Raw genomic sequence first — 18,885 nt, forward strand, 5'->3', positions numbered from 1 at the left:
GCTGGGTGATGCTGAGAGACAGGAACTCTGGTCTCCTTTCAGAAACGTAGAAATACAACCAAGCTTCTGTGCTTTATCTTGCTAAATAGCATTATTGTGTTATGTCACTATGTTGGTAACGCTTCTGCAACTTTATTTGTTATTAACTTGTCCATCTGAGTAGCTATGTCTGCTCGTACACAACTGTTTATACCTGGGTTGAGAGGTGGCTGACATGTTTTCACAGTTGGGTTTTTTGGCCTATTTTCTCAAAGGGTTAATTTTCCTCTGTTTTTCAGATCCGAAGGTGCTAGTTCTGCTGACAGAAAGGTGGCAGCTCAAATTGCCGGGGAAGAGTCAGAACTCTGCTCCATCAGTGTGAGTAGTCATGTTCGTTTCGGAGATCATTTCACTTGCTTGTTGTTTTGTTCAGCCCACTCATTCAATGATTTTGTTACCTCATCCCCATTATCTTTTGGTCTGAATCCCTACCACCTGGAGTTCTGTGTGGGACTGTGTGTGTTAGGGGAGATGAACATAGAAAAGGAAGAGATGAGATTTCAGGTTTGGGGGAATGGGGCCATCCTCTCTCAATCCTTCAAAATGGAGTCTTGGTGGAACAAGGAATAATGGAGAGTAGTCATGTTTAACAGAAGGCTTGGGAGCAGAAAGTTTCCTACGCACTAAATTGCTGTCAACAGTAGAGCCTGTGTGCACAGGGCTGGATGCAGCTGTGGTAAGAGTTGGCAAGAGTGATGATGGTGGTAAATGCTTCGTGTGGTCTTGAATCCTGCTCTTTTGCAACTTAATGTGCATGGGGCCTTGGCTCAGTATTACATCCCCTTAACACCTCCCTTCTCTCTTCCCCAGTACATATTGTTTCTAGCTGTACAAAGTCTTTACTTGATGTTTAACTTAAAAAAGCAGAAAGTTATGTGGTTTTCCTGAATTGTTGCAGGGCCCAGAGTCCTTGGAGTGAAGAGACTATGTATCGATATTGCTCTTAAGCAGACGGGAAATAAGCCATTCTTCTTGCTCCTCAGGGCTTTCTACCCTACACTGTGCCTTAAACATGGAAACTGTAGAAATGAATAGTGTTTCCTTGAAACGTCCTCACTCTGAGGATGATCTAGATGAGATTAAGAGGCAGAAGATCTCAGAGAATTCTAAGACAGGGAACGACTCTGGGCAGAGCATTGAGACTGGAACAGAACAACCTGACAAATCTCTGCTTGAGGACACGAAAAATGAAATAATCCCCAACGAGGAAGGTGAAGAGCAGGAAGATGAGGAACTAGAGGACAGTGACGAAGATGGAGATTCAGAGAGCTTTGCGGACATGATGAAGCATGGACTCACAGAAAGTGATGTTGGCATAACTAAATTTGTTAGCTCTCATAAAGGGTTTTCTGGAATCTTAAAAGAAAGGTAACTCTTTGTCTTATGTATGTTAAACAGCTGTTGTTTTCAGTTTTCCTTTTCTGACTCGCAGGATGCAACTGGGTTATGTGTGGCCACTCAGGAGGCTCATCATGTTGTTTTCCTAATGCTGAGACTGAAAGGTTTGATTTAGGATTTTTGTAGATCAGTGTGTGGGGTTATTGCTTTTTGGTTTTGTTTTATTTGGTTTTTTTCCTTCTCTCTCCTGTCAAATGGAGCTCTGAAGAAAAAGCTGTATATAGGCAGAAATACATGATTACACTGAGCTTTGCCATTTGTATTGCTCTCTGGCAGCAGCATAAAACCTTATGCAGTGCACTCACCTTTTGCACCACTCTTTAGCGTTGATTAAAGAGGCACTGGAGAACAGTACTGAAACCATCCCTCTTTGGTTCTTCTTTGCTTTTCCCTGACTCTCTTATGCTAAAGTCTTTAACCATGTATATTGTCAGATGGTCCATTAGGCTTTAAATTATAGTCTGATCAGTTGTAATGTCACTTACAAAACATAAAAGGGAATTCTGTAACAAAAGTGTGGAATTTTACATAAGATATTTAATAAGATGTTTGGGGTTAAGTAGCTTTTTTTAAAATGAAATGTCTAGTTTTAAAAAATTAAATTATATCTTTAAATAAAACAGAATGCAAATGCAAATACAAAAATCACTGAAGTGAGAATTATCATTGCCCTGACTTAGCAAAGCAGTTAAGAATGCTTTATTTACACATCAATAAGTCCCTGTTTTTAAATACTGGCTTCATAGCTACATCATTTTACGTCATAAAGTGATATGTACATATTATGTATGTATTTAATCTGTATATGCAGCAGTAAGCAGCTAGCATAATCCTTCACTGGGAAACACAGTCTGTGCTGAACCTCCTTCTGGGAAATCTGCCAGTTTTGAACAAAGGTGGCCAAACGTAACCAGGTGGTAGAAACTTCCATGAGCTCATGGTTTTCCTTTGATCCTAGTTTATAACTTCTATCATTAATTTAATCCTGGCATTTTTATGGTAACAGTCACTAGCATGTCTAGACAGCTGCAGATAATAAGAGAGGACACATAACACTCCTCAGGAAGGAATTCTACCAATATGATGTATGGCTGCACAGAGGAATGGCAAACGGGCTCTCGGGGGAGATACAGTAGAAACATTCCCATGGTGAAGTTTTATTCATCCTTCAACATTCATAGACTTTTTTTCTTTTTTTCTTTTTCTCCTGTACAAGCAGATGCTACTTAAAAATCATTTAGCAATTGCAACATACTCTCTGCTCTCCTCAGGTCAGACTGTCTTTACTATTGGACATAGTGACATGGTTGCAAATGTCACAGTCAAATTCTTTGTCGCTGTCATAGACTATCAAGATGAGCTGTTTATCTGAAAGATGTTCTCTATAATTGGACATATGTAACAGGGCTGGATTCATCCTGCTTTCCTTAAAGAGTGGCTAGTAGGTACTTCATTCTGCAGGTTGTTTGAAGTGACAGAGTTAATGCATTTGTGTTCACATTGTAGCAATGCAATAGAATCTTAATTGTTGGTAATGAGTGGGATTGAGGATCTGAATTACTGATGTCTGCAAGCTAGTGAGAAGACGGCTCAGAATAACTACAGTAGGTGTTTGGTTATCTGCAAAGAAGTCTGCTGTGTTTATATATGCCTGTGCGTTTATATAGGCCGTCTGTGTTCTCATGGTGTCCTTCTGAGGGGTGGGAATAGGTACAGCCTTCTCATGGTTGAAGTTTCTTTTACATGAATTGAATTCTTGAATGAATTCTGCTAATGAACAGCTTCTTGGGAAAAAGACTTGGCGATATGGGATTTTTATGTTTGTTTAAGTTACAATTTTAATGTGTTTCTTCTTATCAGATACTCGGACTTTGTTGTCCATGAAATAGGCAAAGATGGACGCGTGAGCCATTTGGATGACTTTTCAGTTCCAGTGGATGATGAGGTAAATTGTGAAGTAAAGATGTGGTAATGGCTTTGCTGCTTAAGCAAAAACATTAATAGGCTGAAAGTTGTTCCATGAGGGTTATTGGACGTTTGTTTTTTTCCTCCCCCAAATATGTATTAGGATCCATCGGAAGAAACATTTACAGTTTTGTCAGATGACGACAAGCAGCGTTTAGAGGAGCTCCAGCTTCTTAAGAATAAGGAAACTAGTGTTGCCATAGAGGTAAAATTGATAAATGATACCATTTTGGGGAAGGGGGGATGAGGGAGGGAGTGAGTGGAAGGTACGTGCCTTCTAGTGCATGTCACATGTTAGAGCAGTTTGAAGATGATGCAGCAGATAATACTGAAATGTTTCCAGTTTAGCGAAATTTGGTAGGTTTTCTTTAAGCGTGCAAAATTTAACTCAGAGCATGTACCTCCTTTTGTATTACTTTATTTGGTTTCTGTATGTGTGTATATTAACACAGGTAATTGAAGACACCAAAGAAAAAAGAACTGTTATCCATCAGGCTGTGAAATCCTTGTTTCCTGGACTGGAGACTAAAACGGAAGATCGAGATGGAAAAAAATACATTATTGCTTATCATGCTGCTGGGAAAAAAGCACTGGCAAGTGAGTTTCTGTATCACAGCAGTTGGGTAAAGTAAATTTAAAATTACCCCCAAAATAAAAATAGTTAGTAAGTACTTCAAATGGAACGTACCTCCTAGTGTAGCCTGGCTTTGCTTTTTTCTCTTTGCAACTGATGTGGTGCATATAAAATGACTAGGAACACTAGGAGTGTCTCAAATTTAAATTTCTACTTGTTTTTCTTTCCAAACCGTTCATCAAATACAACTGTGTTAGAAGAGTGAGGATCTTTTTGCCTGTTTGCACTGAAATAGCAAATAAGGGCTTTATTTTCAGTATTGTTTGAACTTAGCTTTCGTGAACTCACCTGGATGTTTGAATGTGCATTGTGGAAGTTAAGAGGTTGTAGTTGAAATGCTGACAGTCAGTGTAATCTTGACTGTTGAAAATTCATGGTCAGATTCTTAGTGGCTCGAGTAGAGACAGGCACCTGTTTGTCTTCCCAGAGATATAGTTTGATATAAACATATTTACCATGATTTTTAAGGCTACTTCTGCTTCCAAGGCTGATTATATTTGCAGAAAATTGTCTTTGTTTATTATAAATCACAGTTACTATTCTGGAATAATCAAAATAATGAAGGATTTTCAAAATGAAGTATTATCCACCTTAATCTTGCCAAATACTGTTTTGGTTACTGGGGATAAATGAATGTGTTCCACATCTTTTAATATTATTACAAATTTGTTGCTACTGTAAGTTGAGAGGATTGTCTATATGCAGAATGTTGCACATTTTTAAAAAAGGGCTTAAGGTTTGGTTTGGTTTAAACTGATTGCTTTCCTATGTCATTTTAACCTACTACAAATGACAGTATGTAAATATGTAAACCTAGCCCTTTCATTTTAAAGATGGAGATGGAGAAAGGGTAAGAAGATAATTTAAAACTGGAAGTAACACTATCTCCACATTCAATTTAATTATTATTTTCTAAGACTTGTTCTAAGCAGATATGGGAATGGTTTACTTTTATTGGTACAATTATAATGTGTTTATGTATCTTGTTTAACCATGTTTAGAAAACCTGTATGTCTGCACGCTTTATGCATGGAGTATGTATATTTGCCAGCACAAAATTCTCCTCAGCCACTTTTGTTCTCTGTTGGTTTGTAATGGTTTTACCACCACCTTTTCCTTCTGCTACTTCTATTCTTCAGCCGTTGTTACAGTCAAGTGGTTGTTATTAAGCTGACCAGTCTGATTTAAGATACACTATATAAAAGAGTTCAAGTATTTGAAATACACTGAAAAGAATTTAGTTATGTGTCTTTAGGATTAAAACGCTGTCTGGAGCACCATCTTGTGATGCAGAGGAGCATCATCTATTTAAACCTGGATTTCTAAGTTGTGATGCTATAAACACCTGTGTGTGTTTGCAGAAACGTGTGCAGTTTCAGTGAGTGTGTGTAAATGCTTATGAATGTAGGATTTAAGAGCACAAGTTTTTAGTCAGGATTATATTTATGTTTATACAGCTGCTAACACATCTTAGTCCTGAGCAGGTTCCCCAGGCAATAAACATTTCAGAAGTGTAGAATATTCAAATATTAGCTGAGACATCTGATTACTTTTGTTGATAATGAGAAAGGTTACCAAACATATTTTCCTAGAATTTAAAATTAGAAGCTGCTTTGTGTCTATAGCAAGTTTACACCCAAAATACTTAAAATACCACCTTACTAAATTGTCAGTAAAGTGCTGTTTCATCATTGTCCACAAATGAAGTTTGTTGCATCTCCAGTTGAAGCTTTCCATATGTTCACTGTTTGCCTCTGCACGATTCCATTGCATAACTGTCTAAATTGCTGTCATCCACCACCTAACTGTTGGATGCTCTCTAAAGCATAAACAATCCCATAACCATAAACCTGCATGTTCACCTCTAAAAACCCTTCAACAGTCTAAAAATTAAATGCTACTCTTTTGTGCTCTTTATGCTATGCATTGGGACAGAGGTCAGAACTGCAACAGGTAAGAGATGTTGACATTTCATGCTAACAAAATGAAATGCCAACTATTATGACCTAACTAGCAACAAGACTGGCCAAACGAGTCAAAATTAATTCTTAAAAAAAGCCCAAACTTTAGTAATGCGTAAAACTACCTGAAACAGCCAAGAATTGGGCTTGTGCTACCTCTTTTCCTGGTGCATTATAGGCAGTAGTCATTCAGTGCAGAGAAAAATCCATCAGTAAAAAGTGATGTGAATTACCGGTTTTGAAGATACTGTTTGACATCTATGGTAAATTTTCATGGATTTCATTAAGCCCAGCCTTTGCCCTTTAGCCTTATATTTCAAACACTACCAACTGAGTTTATCCCGATATTATCAAAGAGCTTTCAACCCTTCAGTTGCAGCAAAAGGTTTGGAAAAAGGGCTAGGAAAGAAAATTTTACTGTCAGAAATGTAACATGACTCTGAAACACAGCAATATGGACTGCAGACTGTCTCTCTGGTCCATCCACCCAGTTGAATACTGTGAAGGATTGGGTGTGGAATGGTTAAATACCAGGACTGTAGCTGCAGCCTCCTGGTGCTCAGCATGGCCACAGCAAGGGATAAGGGATGCCCAGAGCATGAGGAGCGCATTGGTATGTATAGTATCTATAGAGTCCTTTCAGTCTAGCCCAGGTTAGGGCTCACTTTTTGAAGAGTGTTGAAATGACCATGTGCAAGATGGATTGGTTGAAGAACAGTTCCCGCTGGAGAAGACTTTCCTTGTGAATCACGCTCTGTCTTCCTCTCTTCCCTTCTAATTACTGAGCTCTTCAAGCTGAATGCAGTGTTTCCCTGGCTGTGTTTAAGAACAGTGGTCGCTCAGAAGGGAGACCAGCAGGAGCACCATGTCTCTTAACAGGCTTTGGACCATACTGCTCAGTGTCAGTCCTAGGAAACTCCGTAGGGGGGGCTTTTCTTAGAAGCTGATGTTACAAGGCAAGCATTGCAATAATTTTTAAGTGATTAAAAACAAAGTGCATAAAAATTTATACTGTAGCATGTGAAATGGTTTTTGCAGAAGTGTGTGTGTGGATGGCACTTTCTCAAAAAAGGCAAGAAGAATTATCGTTTGGCAGAAAGACAGTTACTGATCTGCATGGGATATAATGAAAACTAACATGAATACAAAGTGCAAAATTTCCCAAGAACTTCCTTCCTGTGTTGGTGTTTGTACACTGGAATAGGACTGGCTTGTTCAGTTAGCTTAAGTCCTTTTTGTACAAAATCAGGAATATCCCCTTGGTGGCTACCAAGAGGTAAGGGACTTATTATTTAAAACAGAACAAATCCTTAGGCTTTTTCTTATAAAACAAAGAATTGATAAACAAAGCACCTTAATTGTTTGCTAAACCTGTGTAGAATCAATTCCCCATCCCAGTAATAGCATCAACAGTGGCTAATTGTAAAAGGAAGCCGCTCTCTGGCGGCTTTTATGTGCAACAAGAGCTTGACAAATACATTGACAGTTTTCTTCCCTCTGCAGAAAACACCAAATAACTGTACAGAATTGTAAATCAGTTGTTAGTCTGCAGGAGCTGAAGTTATCTCTCCCTCTGGCGTTCTCTAAACACTGCACAGTATCTGCCTTGAATTATTTGTTAATGCCTCTGTTGTGCCAGGTTTCTCTCTTCCATAGACTTTAAAAAAAATGCACCTTAAAGTAATTTTTTGTGAGTATACTTTTTTTTTATGCTTTTCTAGAGATATGACCTGTGCTTTTGCATGACACACACAGAAAAAATCATACAGAAATAAAAATGTTAGTACTACAAATAATAATTGTAGTGTCTGCACAAACAGGGCTCCAGTGATCCCTACCTATTATAGAAGGTACTAGATGAAATGTAGAGTGGCTTTTGTGGCTGAAAGCCAGTGTAATGATAATGGTTTTGAGAATTTTAATCAGGCAATATGGCAGTTAAATGATTAGGGTATATATTTAGATAATTTCATTACAAAGGAACTGTCACCATTTCATTCAAGATTTTCTGGGTGACAGAACTGATCAATAGAAGTTTACAGCCCAGTGAAAGGAGAGAAGGTCTTTTTCAATGTGCTTTGCAGCTTTTGCTGTTAGTAACTCAGGTTGTTGGTTTTTTTCAAAGCAGATGGAAATTAGTAGAAATTGACTTCTGCATATTTGTTTCAAATGTAGCTGCAATGGCAAAAAAAGTAATTATTTTTTTTTAAATGACACTTTACAATTTTAACCTTTTATTTTTTTAAGATCCAAGAAAACACTCTTGGCCAAAATCTAGGGGAAGCTACTGCCACTTTGTACTGTACAAGGAGAACAAAGATACTATGGATGCCATTAATGTCCTGTCCAAATTTTTAAGGTAAGGCTGTTGTTTCTGCCAGCCTGACTGGCATGCATTCCTTCCTCTGTATGGTTCATGTTACTGTAAATGTTATGCATCAGAATTAGGTAAAAGCAACACAAGTGGTTACTATTGCCTAATTTGTAGTTAGTGTAGTGTTAAAAAACCCCTAAAATTAGAATATCAAAGTTTTGGAAGGAGGTGAAGACGTAACAAAATGACCCCAGGAAATTTAGAAGACTGTACCCTACTGCTTCAATAGAAAAAGGTCCGCAACTGAAGTTGGCTGATCTGAGAAAGGCTCCTGCAGCTCAAAGCCTCAAAGCGTGTAACCTGAATTAAAAGCCATTTTGTTTCCCAGTGTGTGAATATATGCAAGTATGTTATGAACCTGTCAGATATCGTTGTGATAATATGCTGATCAGTTCCTAAGCAGTTACACTTGATAAACTGTTGTTCCATGTATTAATTTCTCCATGGCAACAGAGTCTTCATTCCTTTCACCCCATCAAGTGCAGCAACAAAAAGATTTGCCAAAGGCATGATGTGAACCCAGTGAATTGCAGAGGAAGGACTATTTTAAAATTGGGTCAATTCAGTGATTTACTCATAGGGAAACCTGCCCACTTCTCCCTTCCTTTTCCCTTTGCCCTTCCTGTCCACAAATAAATGTTTTTAATCTAGACTCTGACCAGTACACTACTGGTATTTGTATTTGAGAACAGAGCAGTAGGAGCATAGTTTGGTAGAAAAATGTATGTAATGGCAATCCTGCTACTCCCTGGTGCCTGTAGCTGAAATAACTGGAAATATGCCCTGTGTAACAGCTGTAAAGTACAAAGTGGAAAGGAAATTTTCTTCTCAAGGAAAGAAATAGATCACATTTTAAATTAACTTCTCATATTCTCACATAATGTGCATGCGTGATATTCAAGTATATTATTTGAAGTTTAAGGAAGAAATGGACGTGTTTTTTTGTGTGTGTGTGTGAATTAGTGGTGGCTGCACATTTGTGCATTGAGTAGATACATATTAAGTACTTCAAAGATCATATTCTGAAAGAACCCTTGTGGTAAATCTGTCGACATATAATTATAACAGAAGTTTCTCTGTTTTTTATGTACTTACAGATGAGATCAGAAAATGTCACACATATTTAGGGGTGTCAAGTTGTAGCCTACTTCTGGGGAATATATTTATATTTTCTATTTTTAATATATAAGATTAGTAATTCTAGTTAATTATGCTGAAAATTATGTTCTATCTTTGGCTATTTTAATATATATAACATCTGTACCTGTTGCTTTTAAGAGTGAAGCCAAACATATTTTCCTACATGGGAACTAAAGATAAAAGGGCTATAACAGTTCAAGAGATCGCTGTTCTTAGGTAAGTGAAAATATCCTGGAGTATTTGCACTCCTGTGACAGCTTGAATGTCTCACTGAATACCTTGAAGGCTCAGTGTGCATGTGACACAAATGGTGGATTCAGGTTCTGATCATGTAAAGCACGTGTATTAATGACGATGCTCTAATTCCTTTTTATGCCGTGGTGATTGCTGGGATTTTCAGTCAGTGCTGCTCTGAGTCATAGGCTGGATACCCTTTTTTCCCCAAAATAAGACTTATCCCAAAAATAAGCCCTAGCATGATTTTTCAGGATTTTTGAGGTTGCTCAAAATATAAGCCCTACTCCAAAAATAAGCCCTAGTTACAGTTCATTGAAAAAGTCTACTTAAATAGTGTCCAGGCAGCTGTACATGTAAAAAAGCAAAATTAATTGGCGATGGAGTCCAGCAGGACAGATAGACCCTTCACCAAGAAAAGCTGATGGATGTTCCAGAATATGATGACATGACTATATTTGAATAAATGTTGATTTTTTTTGTTCAAGAATAAATGTAGATTGTTGTTCATAGGAAAATAAGCCATCCCCTGAAAATAAGCCCTAACACATCTTTTGCAGCAAAAATTAATGTAAGACCCTGTCTTCTTTTTGGGGAAACAAGGTCCACGTCTTTGGCTGAAGCAATGGCCCAAATTGCCTCTGTGCTTTTATGCTGCATGGCTCCCATGCAACAGCAGAAAACCAGAATGACATGAGGGAAATGATGTACCATTTCCTTCTGGACTTTGGTTTCCCCCTTCCTCCAGCTGGAATCTTATTTTCTTTCTCACTGACCTCTCTGAACAGCTCCGGAGAAGGCTAACCACTGCCTTCACTCGTCTGTGAGTAGCCAGAAGGGGCAAAAACTGATGAGGAATTTTTCCTGCCTTAACCCACTTCTATAAATCACCTACTAAGATAAAATAAAATTAATTTTGTTGTATTTCAAGATAATTACATGGTTTCTGGGCAACTGAAATCAGTGTTTCATTCAGAACTGAGAATGATGGATGCCTTGCAGTGATATATTACAAGATGTGTTTAGCCAGCTTGGACACTGCCTGTGCTGCTGTTTACAACTCTTTGAAAACCACATCCTCAAGTGAGGAATTCCAAGGTTTGAGAGCTAGAAATGTTATCAAATCCTTGTTAAAAGTAAGGTGTTCACTACTCAATTGTTCATATTTTTCCTCTCAGTGGTTTGCATGTGCATATGTTTACACATATAAAAGGGATTATTAATTTGTGAATCATGACAGGCCCCAGATTCTCATTGCTGTAAGGCAAGTTTGCGAAGTGATGACCATTAACCAAACTTGTGGTGTAGCCATCTCAGGCACCGTTCCATTTACTTTTAACGTGATCACATTTAATGCTGTGTTCAAGAACTTCAGTGTGGTGTGAGCATTAACTTGGGGGGACGTCCTGATTTGTGGTGTCTGCTCAGCAGTGCCACAGAACTCGACTCCTGCACAGCCTTGGAGGAGGGTGATGTAGGAGAGGAGACCCGACTTTATCAGCCTATGCTGAGGCGAGTAGGTTGGCCACGTTAGTTGATACACTTGTCTGCCCTGCTGTAAATTTTAGGGGAAGTGTCAAAGAGCAGCTCAGTGATGCAAAGAACAGTATATAGTTCCAAAAGTATGAGCAACAAAAACGAGAGATATCAGTGACAGCTTGGATTTCATACTGCTTCATCGCACGAGGCTTACACAGTAGCTAATTACTTATCTCTGTGTTTATGACTGTGCTCACTGGAGTGTATTCATGGTGTAGTTACCTGAATAAAGCAGAGTTCAGCATGTGGGGTACACTATACATCAAAATTGCAACAGGGTTTTTTGAGTGCATACTGTAACATAGATGTGACAAGACAGTACTAACAGTCCTTGTCACAATATACTTTTTCTCTTGTATAAGCAGCCTTAAGAATTAGCTGTTCTTTTCTTTTAGATATTTCATTAAAATACTTTGCAAGGCAACAACAGAAAATTGGGAAAGCTGGACTTGCTGCTTTTTGTTTTGAAATGGCAGCATTTCTATATTTATTTAACTATTTGCTTTTCTAACCATAGGTTGGTCACTGTCTGTTTTGTTTTAGAATCACCGCACAAAGGCTTGCTCATTTGAATAAATGTTTGATGAACTTCAAATTAGGAAATTTCAGTTACAAGAACTATCCATTGAAATTAGGAGAACTGCAAGGGAACCATTTCACGGTTGTCCTCAGGTAATATGTTAGCATGTATTTAGACAGTTCTGATAGGGTGGGGTTTTTTTTTGCCTTTAAATAGGTACATCCTGTGTTACAAAAAAGAAGAAAAGTCCTTCTGTTGGCAGGGGTCTGAATTTGATAAGTGCTGTATGATGTTGAGCTTTAATATTATGTAGATCACAAAATAGTGTTAACCCTTAATAATCTGTCTATAACTTTTTTTTTAATGCTAGAAATATAACAGGAACAGATGAGCAGATAGAGCAAGCAATGCACTCTCTCAGGGAAATTGGATTCATTAATTACTATGGAATGCAAAGATTTGGAACCACAGCTGTTCCTACATATCAAATTGGCAGGTATGTGTTGTTTTCATCCCTTTAAAAAAAACAGCCCTATATAAGTTCTAATGTGTTTTGGGGAATGTTTTTCTAGCATATTGCATGTGCCAGTTTTAATTTCAGATTCAAGAAAGAACTTGTTTCTGAACTTGCTTCAGCAGGTATCTTTATAATACCACTACTTTTAATATTGCACAAATCTAAACACTGATATTTCTTTTTTTTTTTTTTTTTTGTAAGATGGCTAAATATCCTTAAAATATATCTAGTCAGTTCTTAATAAACTTTACTGTTTGAATTTTAGAGCTATTCTACAGAACAACTGGAATGAAGTAATGGATTTGATATTAAAACCACGGCCCGGAGGTAAGGACTGAAAAATCATATATCAAGTGTTTCTGTCTCTCCTCCTCCAACAATTGCATGTTCAGGGAAAACATTTTTAGATTTCAGTTCTTTTAATTTGAAAGGACTTTTGTGAGGACAGCTTTGCACATGCTAAACTTCAGCCAGCTTAGCAATGGAGAAGCAATCTTCAGACTCTCTGCCTTTCTGCTTCTCTCTCCTTGCTGCGCAGTTTCTTGCAGGGGGGGTGAGAAGGGACACGAATAGTTGAGAGTCTGCTCAGACTCCACATGAAGCCTTCCAGCTTCAACTAGTGGATGATTCTGTTTATCTGTGTAGTTACTGTGACTGAAACTTTAATTATTATTCAACCGTTTTAACCAAAGGTCAGATGGATGCTTCTTAGTGTGTAGTTAAAATGTCTTTATTATACATCCTTTTTCTAGCTGAAAAGGGCTACTTAGTAAAATGCAGAGAAGAATGGGCAAAGACTAGAGATCCAGCAGCAGCCCTCAAGAAACTACCCGTAAAAAGGTGCGTGGAAGGACAGCTTCTACGCGGACTCTTAAAGTATGGAATGAAGAACATAATCTCTGCATTTGGCATAGTGAGTGTAAAAGTGCTGTGGGGTATTTACTTGAATAAACGCTCTTTTGATGGTTTCATGATGAATTTGAAATAGACTCATAGATGCTTGATGAGTAGAAGGTTAAGTGTTAGAACTTCACATTTATCTTGCCTTGTCGCTTGAATTACTGCTGTATGGTAACTGTAATTAAGGTATGCATGATGAGCTTTGCAATTTATACAAGAATCTCTGGTATATTGGTAGCTATAATACAGACCTGAGAACTGTGCAGAGTTTCAGTATCAGAGCTTTTCTGTTGCTTTAAAAGTACAAATCAAACTGACAGTGTGCTAATGAATCAGCTTGGCATAGAGGCGGTGGATTCACTGTCATTTTCAAGTATTGCAATCAAGATCAAGACTTTGGAGAAAATACTTAATCACCAGTAAATTGCTGGGCCCATTGTAGGAGCTGAGGTATAATTTCTTGTTTATGAAGAAGTTAGAATAACACTGTGCTTTCACATCTGCAAAGGTTACTTAAGATTTCAGGAGGTTGAGGATGAATTCAGTGGTTTATAATAGCCTCGTGTGTTTGAGCAGTTGAATAATTAAAAAAAAAAAAAGGCTTTTTTTAAAAAAAATAATTAAGCACAGGGGCTTTTCATGTGGATTTCAAATGCATAAAAACATTATTTCTTCACATGCTCCTTTCCTAAAGAATGGACAAAACCCAAATCTGTATACCAAGAAATTGTGTTAATCTTGTTGCTGGGGAAGCTGATGTTTCAAATACATGTCTTTTTGGTTATGATTGAGAGAAAAAACTAAAAGTACTTATTTCTAATGTTTCTTTTGTTTTTCTTTACCTCTAGATACCAAGAAATAATCGTTTAATGTATATCCATAGCTACCAGAGTTATGTGTGGAATAATATGGTGAGCAAGAGAATAGAAGAATATGGGCTTAGAGCTGTACCAGGAGATCTCACACTTAAAGGAGGTAAAATCAGCCAAACGGAAAGCTAGTGATGCTGTGTACCTCAAATTCCTGGGAAAAAAAGGCACATATCTGTTTATGTGAATCTGCATACATGTGTTCTTTTCCCTCTCACCCATTTTGATCCAGTGATTTCTGAATCCATTGGCTGCTTTTAGTCAAATTTTGCAAGGAATTGGATGTTAGGTATTACACTTCCATGAGCTGTTGGTTTGCTTGTTTTTCCAAAGAGCTGGATAGGGAAGAGAGACTATGAATGGCTGATGGTTCTCAAGAATGAACTCAAACCTGGTTGTGCTATGGTGAACGATGGAAATATGTTATGAATGTTTTAACCACAGAAGTTTTTGTCTGCACTAGTATCTTGTAAAGCAGAAACTCCATTCAGTGAAAACTTTATTCACTTGGATTTGCTCTGGCATTTCCCTGGGGTGAGAACATCCATAGTATTTCTTTTTCATGTATGCCTGATGCCTGGTTCGGGACTGTTCATCTAGCAGTCCTTACTTCATTCAGCTTAAAAAAGTCACTGGAAACTAGTCTGTGATTCTGCCAGTAACTGTGACAGCATTAAAGACTCATTACTTCTTTTCTTGGAAATGTTGTCTGTTCAGCAGAGATAAAACACAGTAATTATCTCTCTCAAAGTAGGTTTGTTTCAATCAAGTGGTTCATTTTAACTTTAGCTAATGTTAACTGTCACAGGCATCCATACTGGTAACTCTTCGTTTTTCTGTCCTGATTGTAGCCACAGCTGTTCATATCGAAGAAGGAGATGTTGATAACTACACTATCCATGATGTAGTAATGCCATTGCCTGGATTTGATGTTATTTATCCAAAGCATAAAAGTAAGTCTGACTGTTAACTTACGTACATTTTTCCCAGGGACCAAAGTGAGTGACTTGTCTTTAATTCCCTAGATCATCCTTGCCATTTCTGAATCTGAGTTTTCCCTACTTAGCCAAGCAAGTGTCCCAGTACATATACTTGTTTTCCTCAATGTTTGGTTGAACTGCTCTTGTACTTGAGTGTCCTCAAAAGACCAGTTGGGTCACTTGAGACTCGTTGCCTGTCAGATGTAAGTCCCAGAGCAAGGATCCCATTTATCACCCATCTCTGAAACACTTGCAAGATAAAGATCTGTTTGTGATGAGGTGTGGCAATGAACCACATTGAGTTAAAAGACTGGAAAGAAAAGCTGCGCTTTTTTTACATTCATCATATTTATATGAGGATTTGCCCACAGTGAGCCTAACTTATTCCTGTTTAAAATTCCCAACTGCATGAAGTAATGCTGGCAATTGCACTGCAAATCAGAGGCACCAGACTGCATTTTAGCTGCAGTAGATTCTTGTATTTCCCTTGCCTTCCCTGTGTTCCCCAGGTGTGCATGCACATGCCCTTACTTAAAGACACACGACTGTAACAGAATTAATTGCTCCTCTCATTGGCAGTGTACTGACAGGTCCCTAGCAGCCAGTTTCTTCAGAGGGCTCTCAACTTCACTCAGCTGCTTTTTCAAAGAGAGAGCAATGGGTAGTCTGGCCCATCTTTTTTTTTATCCCTCCATAAACCTGGATTAGTCTTGTGAAACACAGATAATTGGAAAGCATGTATGAGATGTCAATGAAATGTCAATAAGATATTTTGTAAACTTTTCAGCTGAAATTTTGATTTGCTAAGATTCTTTCTTGGTTGCAGCTTCTACCAGTCAGGTTTTAGAAGCTAACATTGTAGATAGTAAGATTTGCAATAAGTAATTTTTAACTTTTCTGTAGCATCTATCCCATATATGCTGAAAACTACTGGATATAAGGGAAGGAATGATCCATGTAAATAGGCTGTTTCAATCAGCCATGCTATGCTCTCTGCTATTAAATATTTTCTGCTCTTGCAGTTGGTGAGGCCTACAAGGAAATGCTAGTAGCTGACAATCTTGATATCAACAACATGAGGCATAAGATCAGAGATTATTCACTTTCTGGAGCATACAGAAAGATCATCATTCGACCTCAGAATGTCAATTGGTAAGATAGAAGATGAAGGAAATTACACTTGACAGTATAGAGTGTATGTGGGATGACTAAGTACATGAACCGTTAGATTGACCCAGGCAATGTCCATATAGACTGAAACACAGGTAGGAAGGAGTCTCCATGCATTTCCCTCATGTTTTTTATGCAGCTGAAGTTGAACCACAGCCTTACTTCTTACTTGGTCCTCTGGTTCTGTAAAGCATGAGCGTCAAGACATCTGTCTAGTTGTTACACTCCTTGCAAGGGCCTGCCTGAATACTTCATAGATAATTATTTATGTTGAAACCATGATCGATAATATTAAACCCAAGTGTTTTTGTAGTCTTGCTATGAGAGAGTTGGTGTCCAATTACTGATCTGTCAATCAGAAAGATTTGGATCACTTAAACCTGCTAAATCACTGATGTTAGAGATACAACCTAGTTGTCATATGGCAACTGACCTTTTGAACAGATGGCTGTACAAATATGCAGAAAGACTTGATTGCTGATGTGTAGCAAAAAAGTATAGATGGTTTAGGAGTGAGACAAAAAATACAAATGTTTACACTTTAATTAATGTTGATGTTTAAAGGTTATCTGCTCCTAGTTACTTTTTCAGCTTTGTCATTAAGTATGTAATTTCTGTTAAATGAATGGCAGGCAGAAAGAGCAAATATGTATTTAAGCCCTTTCAAAGAAATTTAGATGGCTTTCTTCAAAATGAAGACTTATCCCACTCCCCCTAAGTATTTTTAAGAGTTGACACCATTCTTCCTATAATTTCATAAACTACTTCTAGCACAGCTGGAAATCCTGACAGCCCATGAGGGAAAACAGATGAATTATGCAAAGAAACTTCTCACTGCCTTTTTTTTTCTTATGATCTTTATCAGAGGCAAAGCTTTACTACATATTGCACCATAAATGCTGCCTTATTTTATTAGAAAATCAATTTCAGTTGCAACTGCCAAATTGGAATAATAATATTTTAATAAAATAATAAAATATGTAATGTTTAAATAATTAAAAATAATAATTTAAAAAATCTTATGTATTTCATAAAGGGAGGTTGTCGCATATGATGATCCCAAAATCCCATTATTTAATACGGATTTGGATAAGCTGGAAGGAAAACCATTACCAGTTCTTCCTACAGGTATGTTGATTTTTCTGCTGATGGCTGCAAACAGAAGTTTGATCTGGCTGTTGCTTTGAACTACAACATATTGAAAGCTCTTTTAAGGAAGAACTTTCATTTAACTAGACTGTTAAGCAATGGTATTAAAGATATCCAGAGTTAGGTGTCTGAATAAGGACCCTTATTTCCCAAGAGTGCACACAATTCTTCCCATAGTCTCTATTGACTGTTACATTTTTTTATAGACTTAGGTAAAACTGAGTTAATGCTTGGCAATAAATATCTATGAAATGCATCAAGGAGGAATTAAGCCACAAACTGCCAATATTCTTGAGCATGTATTACTTGTGCTGAACATAAGAGACTATTCAAATACTTAACGTAATTCAATCAAAATTATTTTACATAACTCTGGTCATAAAGTCTTTTTATAATACACTACTTTCCAGAGAACGTGAAGAGAGGCTAGGAATTCAGTTTTGAAAGAATGAAAGTTAATTTCGCTTTTAAAAGAATAAAACCCCCAAAACACCATTTCTAGCTGAGATAAAAGAAGTTGTTTTATGAGATGCTAGTATGGATGGTAAATGGGAATGTGGTGGTGGTTTCATTTTATGGGTTGGGGAAGCTGGTCATGGAAACTTTTAGTCCAGTTTAGATAGGATCCAGAACAAGCATTATATATATCCTTAATGTTTTCTTGCTTTGTGTTTCCTCTTATGCCTTATGATAGATGGTAAATTCAGAGCACTAAAGATGGAGTTCTCCCTTCCCCCATCCACTTATGCTACCATGGCAATTCGAGAAGTTCTGAAAATGGACACCAGCATAAAAAACCAGACACAACTGAATACTACCTGGTTACGCTGAATGAACTGCAAAAGTGACTTAGATTTTAACATATATAAAGGGTTTTCCTATTTACATGTTCTGTACAAATCTTTAAAGATTGGTAGTAAGAGATTTGTATTTTTTTAAGTTTTTATTAGTGCTAGCATTTTACTTCAGTAGTCATTTGCAAGATGGTGGCTGTAATATAATATAGATCTTAGTGACTGGTGCTTTTTAATGAGTAAGTTGCTTGAGCGGTAACATGGGCGCATCTTTAAGAAGGGGGCTTATAATAGTTTCAGACCTGGAAGAATGTTTAGCTTGCCTATTTTTTGGCAAGCACTGAATGTTTTCATGAGTTCAGCTCACCTGTAAGTCTCTTCAAATACACTAAATAAATTACAGCTTAGGAAGATAATTACAACAAAATTAAGATATCGATTAACATTTATATCACAGGGGTTTTTGCTGTACAATTGTGCTGATGCGGGAACAGATTCTGTTAGCAAGGCTTTTTATGTGCTGTAAAGATGTACAGCTGTTTTAATTAGTTGGTCTTTTAATTGAGAAAATACTTGTGTATTTTCCAGCTTTACTCACACCTGTACCAAAGAACAGGTGCTGAAAATAAATTAACCTAAAAGTCTGTGTATCAGTAATTACTGCCTTCACACATCTGGGCCTGTGCGTTGCTGCCAGGGGAT

The 18,885-nt window shown here is 37.4% G+C and overlaps 1 protein-coding gene across 1 annotated transcript; it reads left to right on the forward strand.

Annotated features, from left to right (window-relative positions):
* Positions 1-343: 343 nt before the first annotated feature.
* On the forward strand, positions 344-18,220 carry PUS7 (pseudouridine synthase 7; the record flags this gene model as incomplete). Its single annotated transcript, XM_080363730.1, has 17 exons — positions 344-357; positions 1,023-1,407; positions 3,298-3,382; positions 3,506-3,607; positions 3,855-3,999; positions 5,972-5,989; positions 8,245-8,356; positions 9,650-9,727; positions 11,828-11,956; positions 12,175-12,300; positions 12,587-12,648; positions 13,074-13,234; positions 14,070-14,196; positions 14,942-15,043; positions 16,093-16,222; positions 17,277-17,368; positions 18,084-18,220. The coding sequence occupies exons 2-17, from the start codon at positions 1,052-1,054 to the stop codon at positions 18,218-18,220; spliced, it is 1,962 nt and encodes a 653-aa protein (XP_080219856.1). The 5' UTR covers positions 344-357; positions 1,023-1,051.
* Between the last annotated feature and the right edge of the window lie 665 nt (positions 18,221-18,885).

This window comes from Nesoenas mayeri (assembly GCF_963082525.1).
Source record: "Nesoenas mayeri genome assembly, chromosome: 1".
Taxonomy (NCBI): Eukaryota; Metazoa; Chordata; class Aves; order Columbiformes; family Columbidae; genus Nesoenas; species Nesoenas mayeri.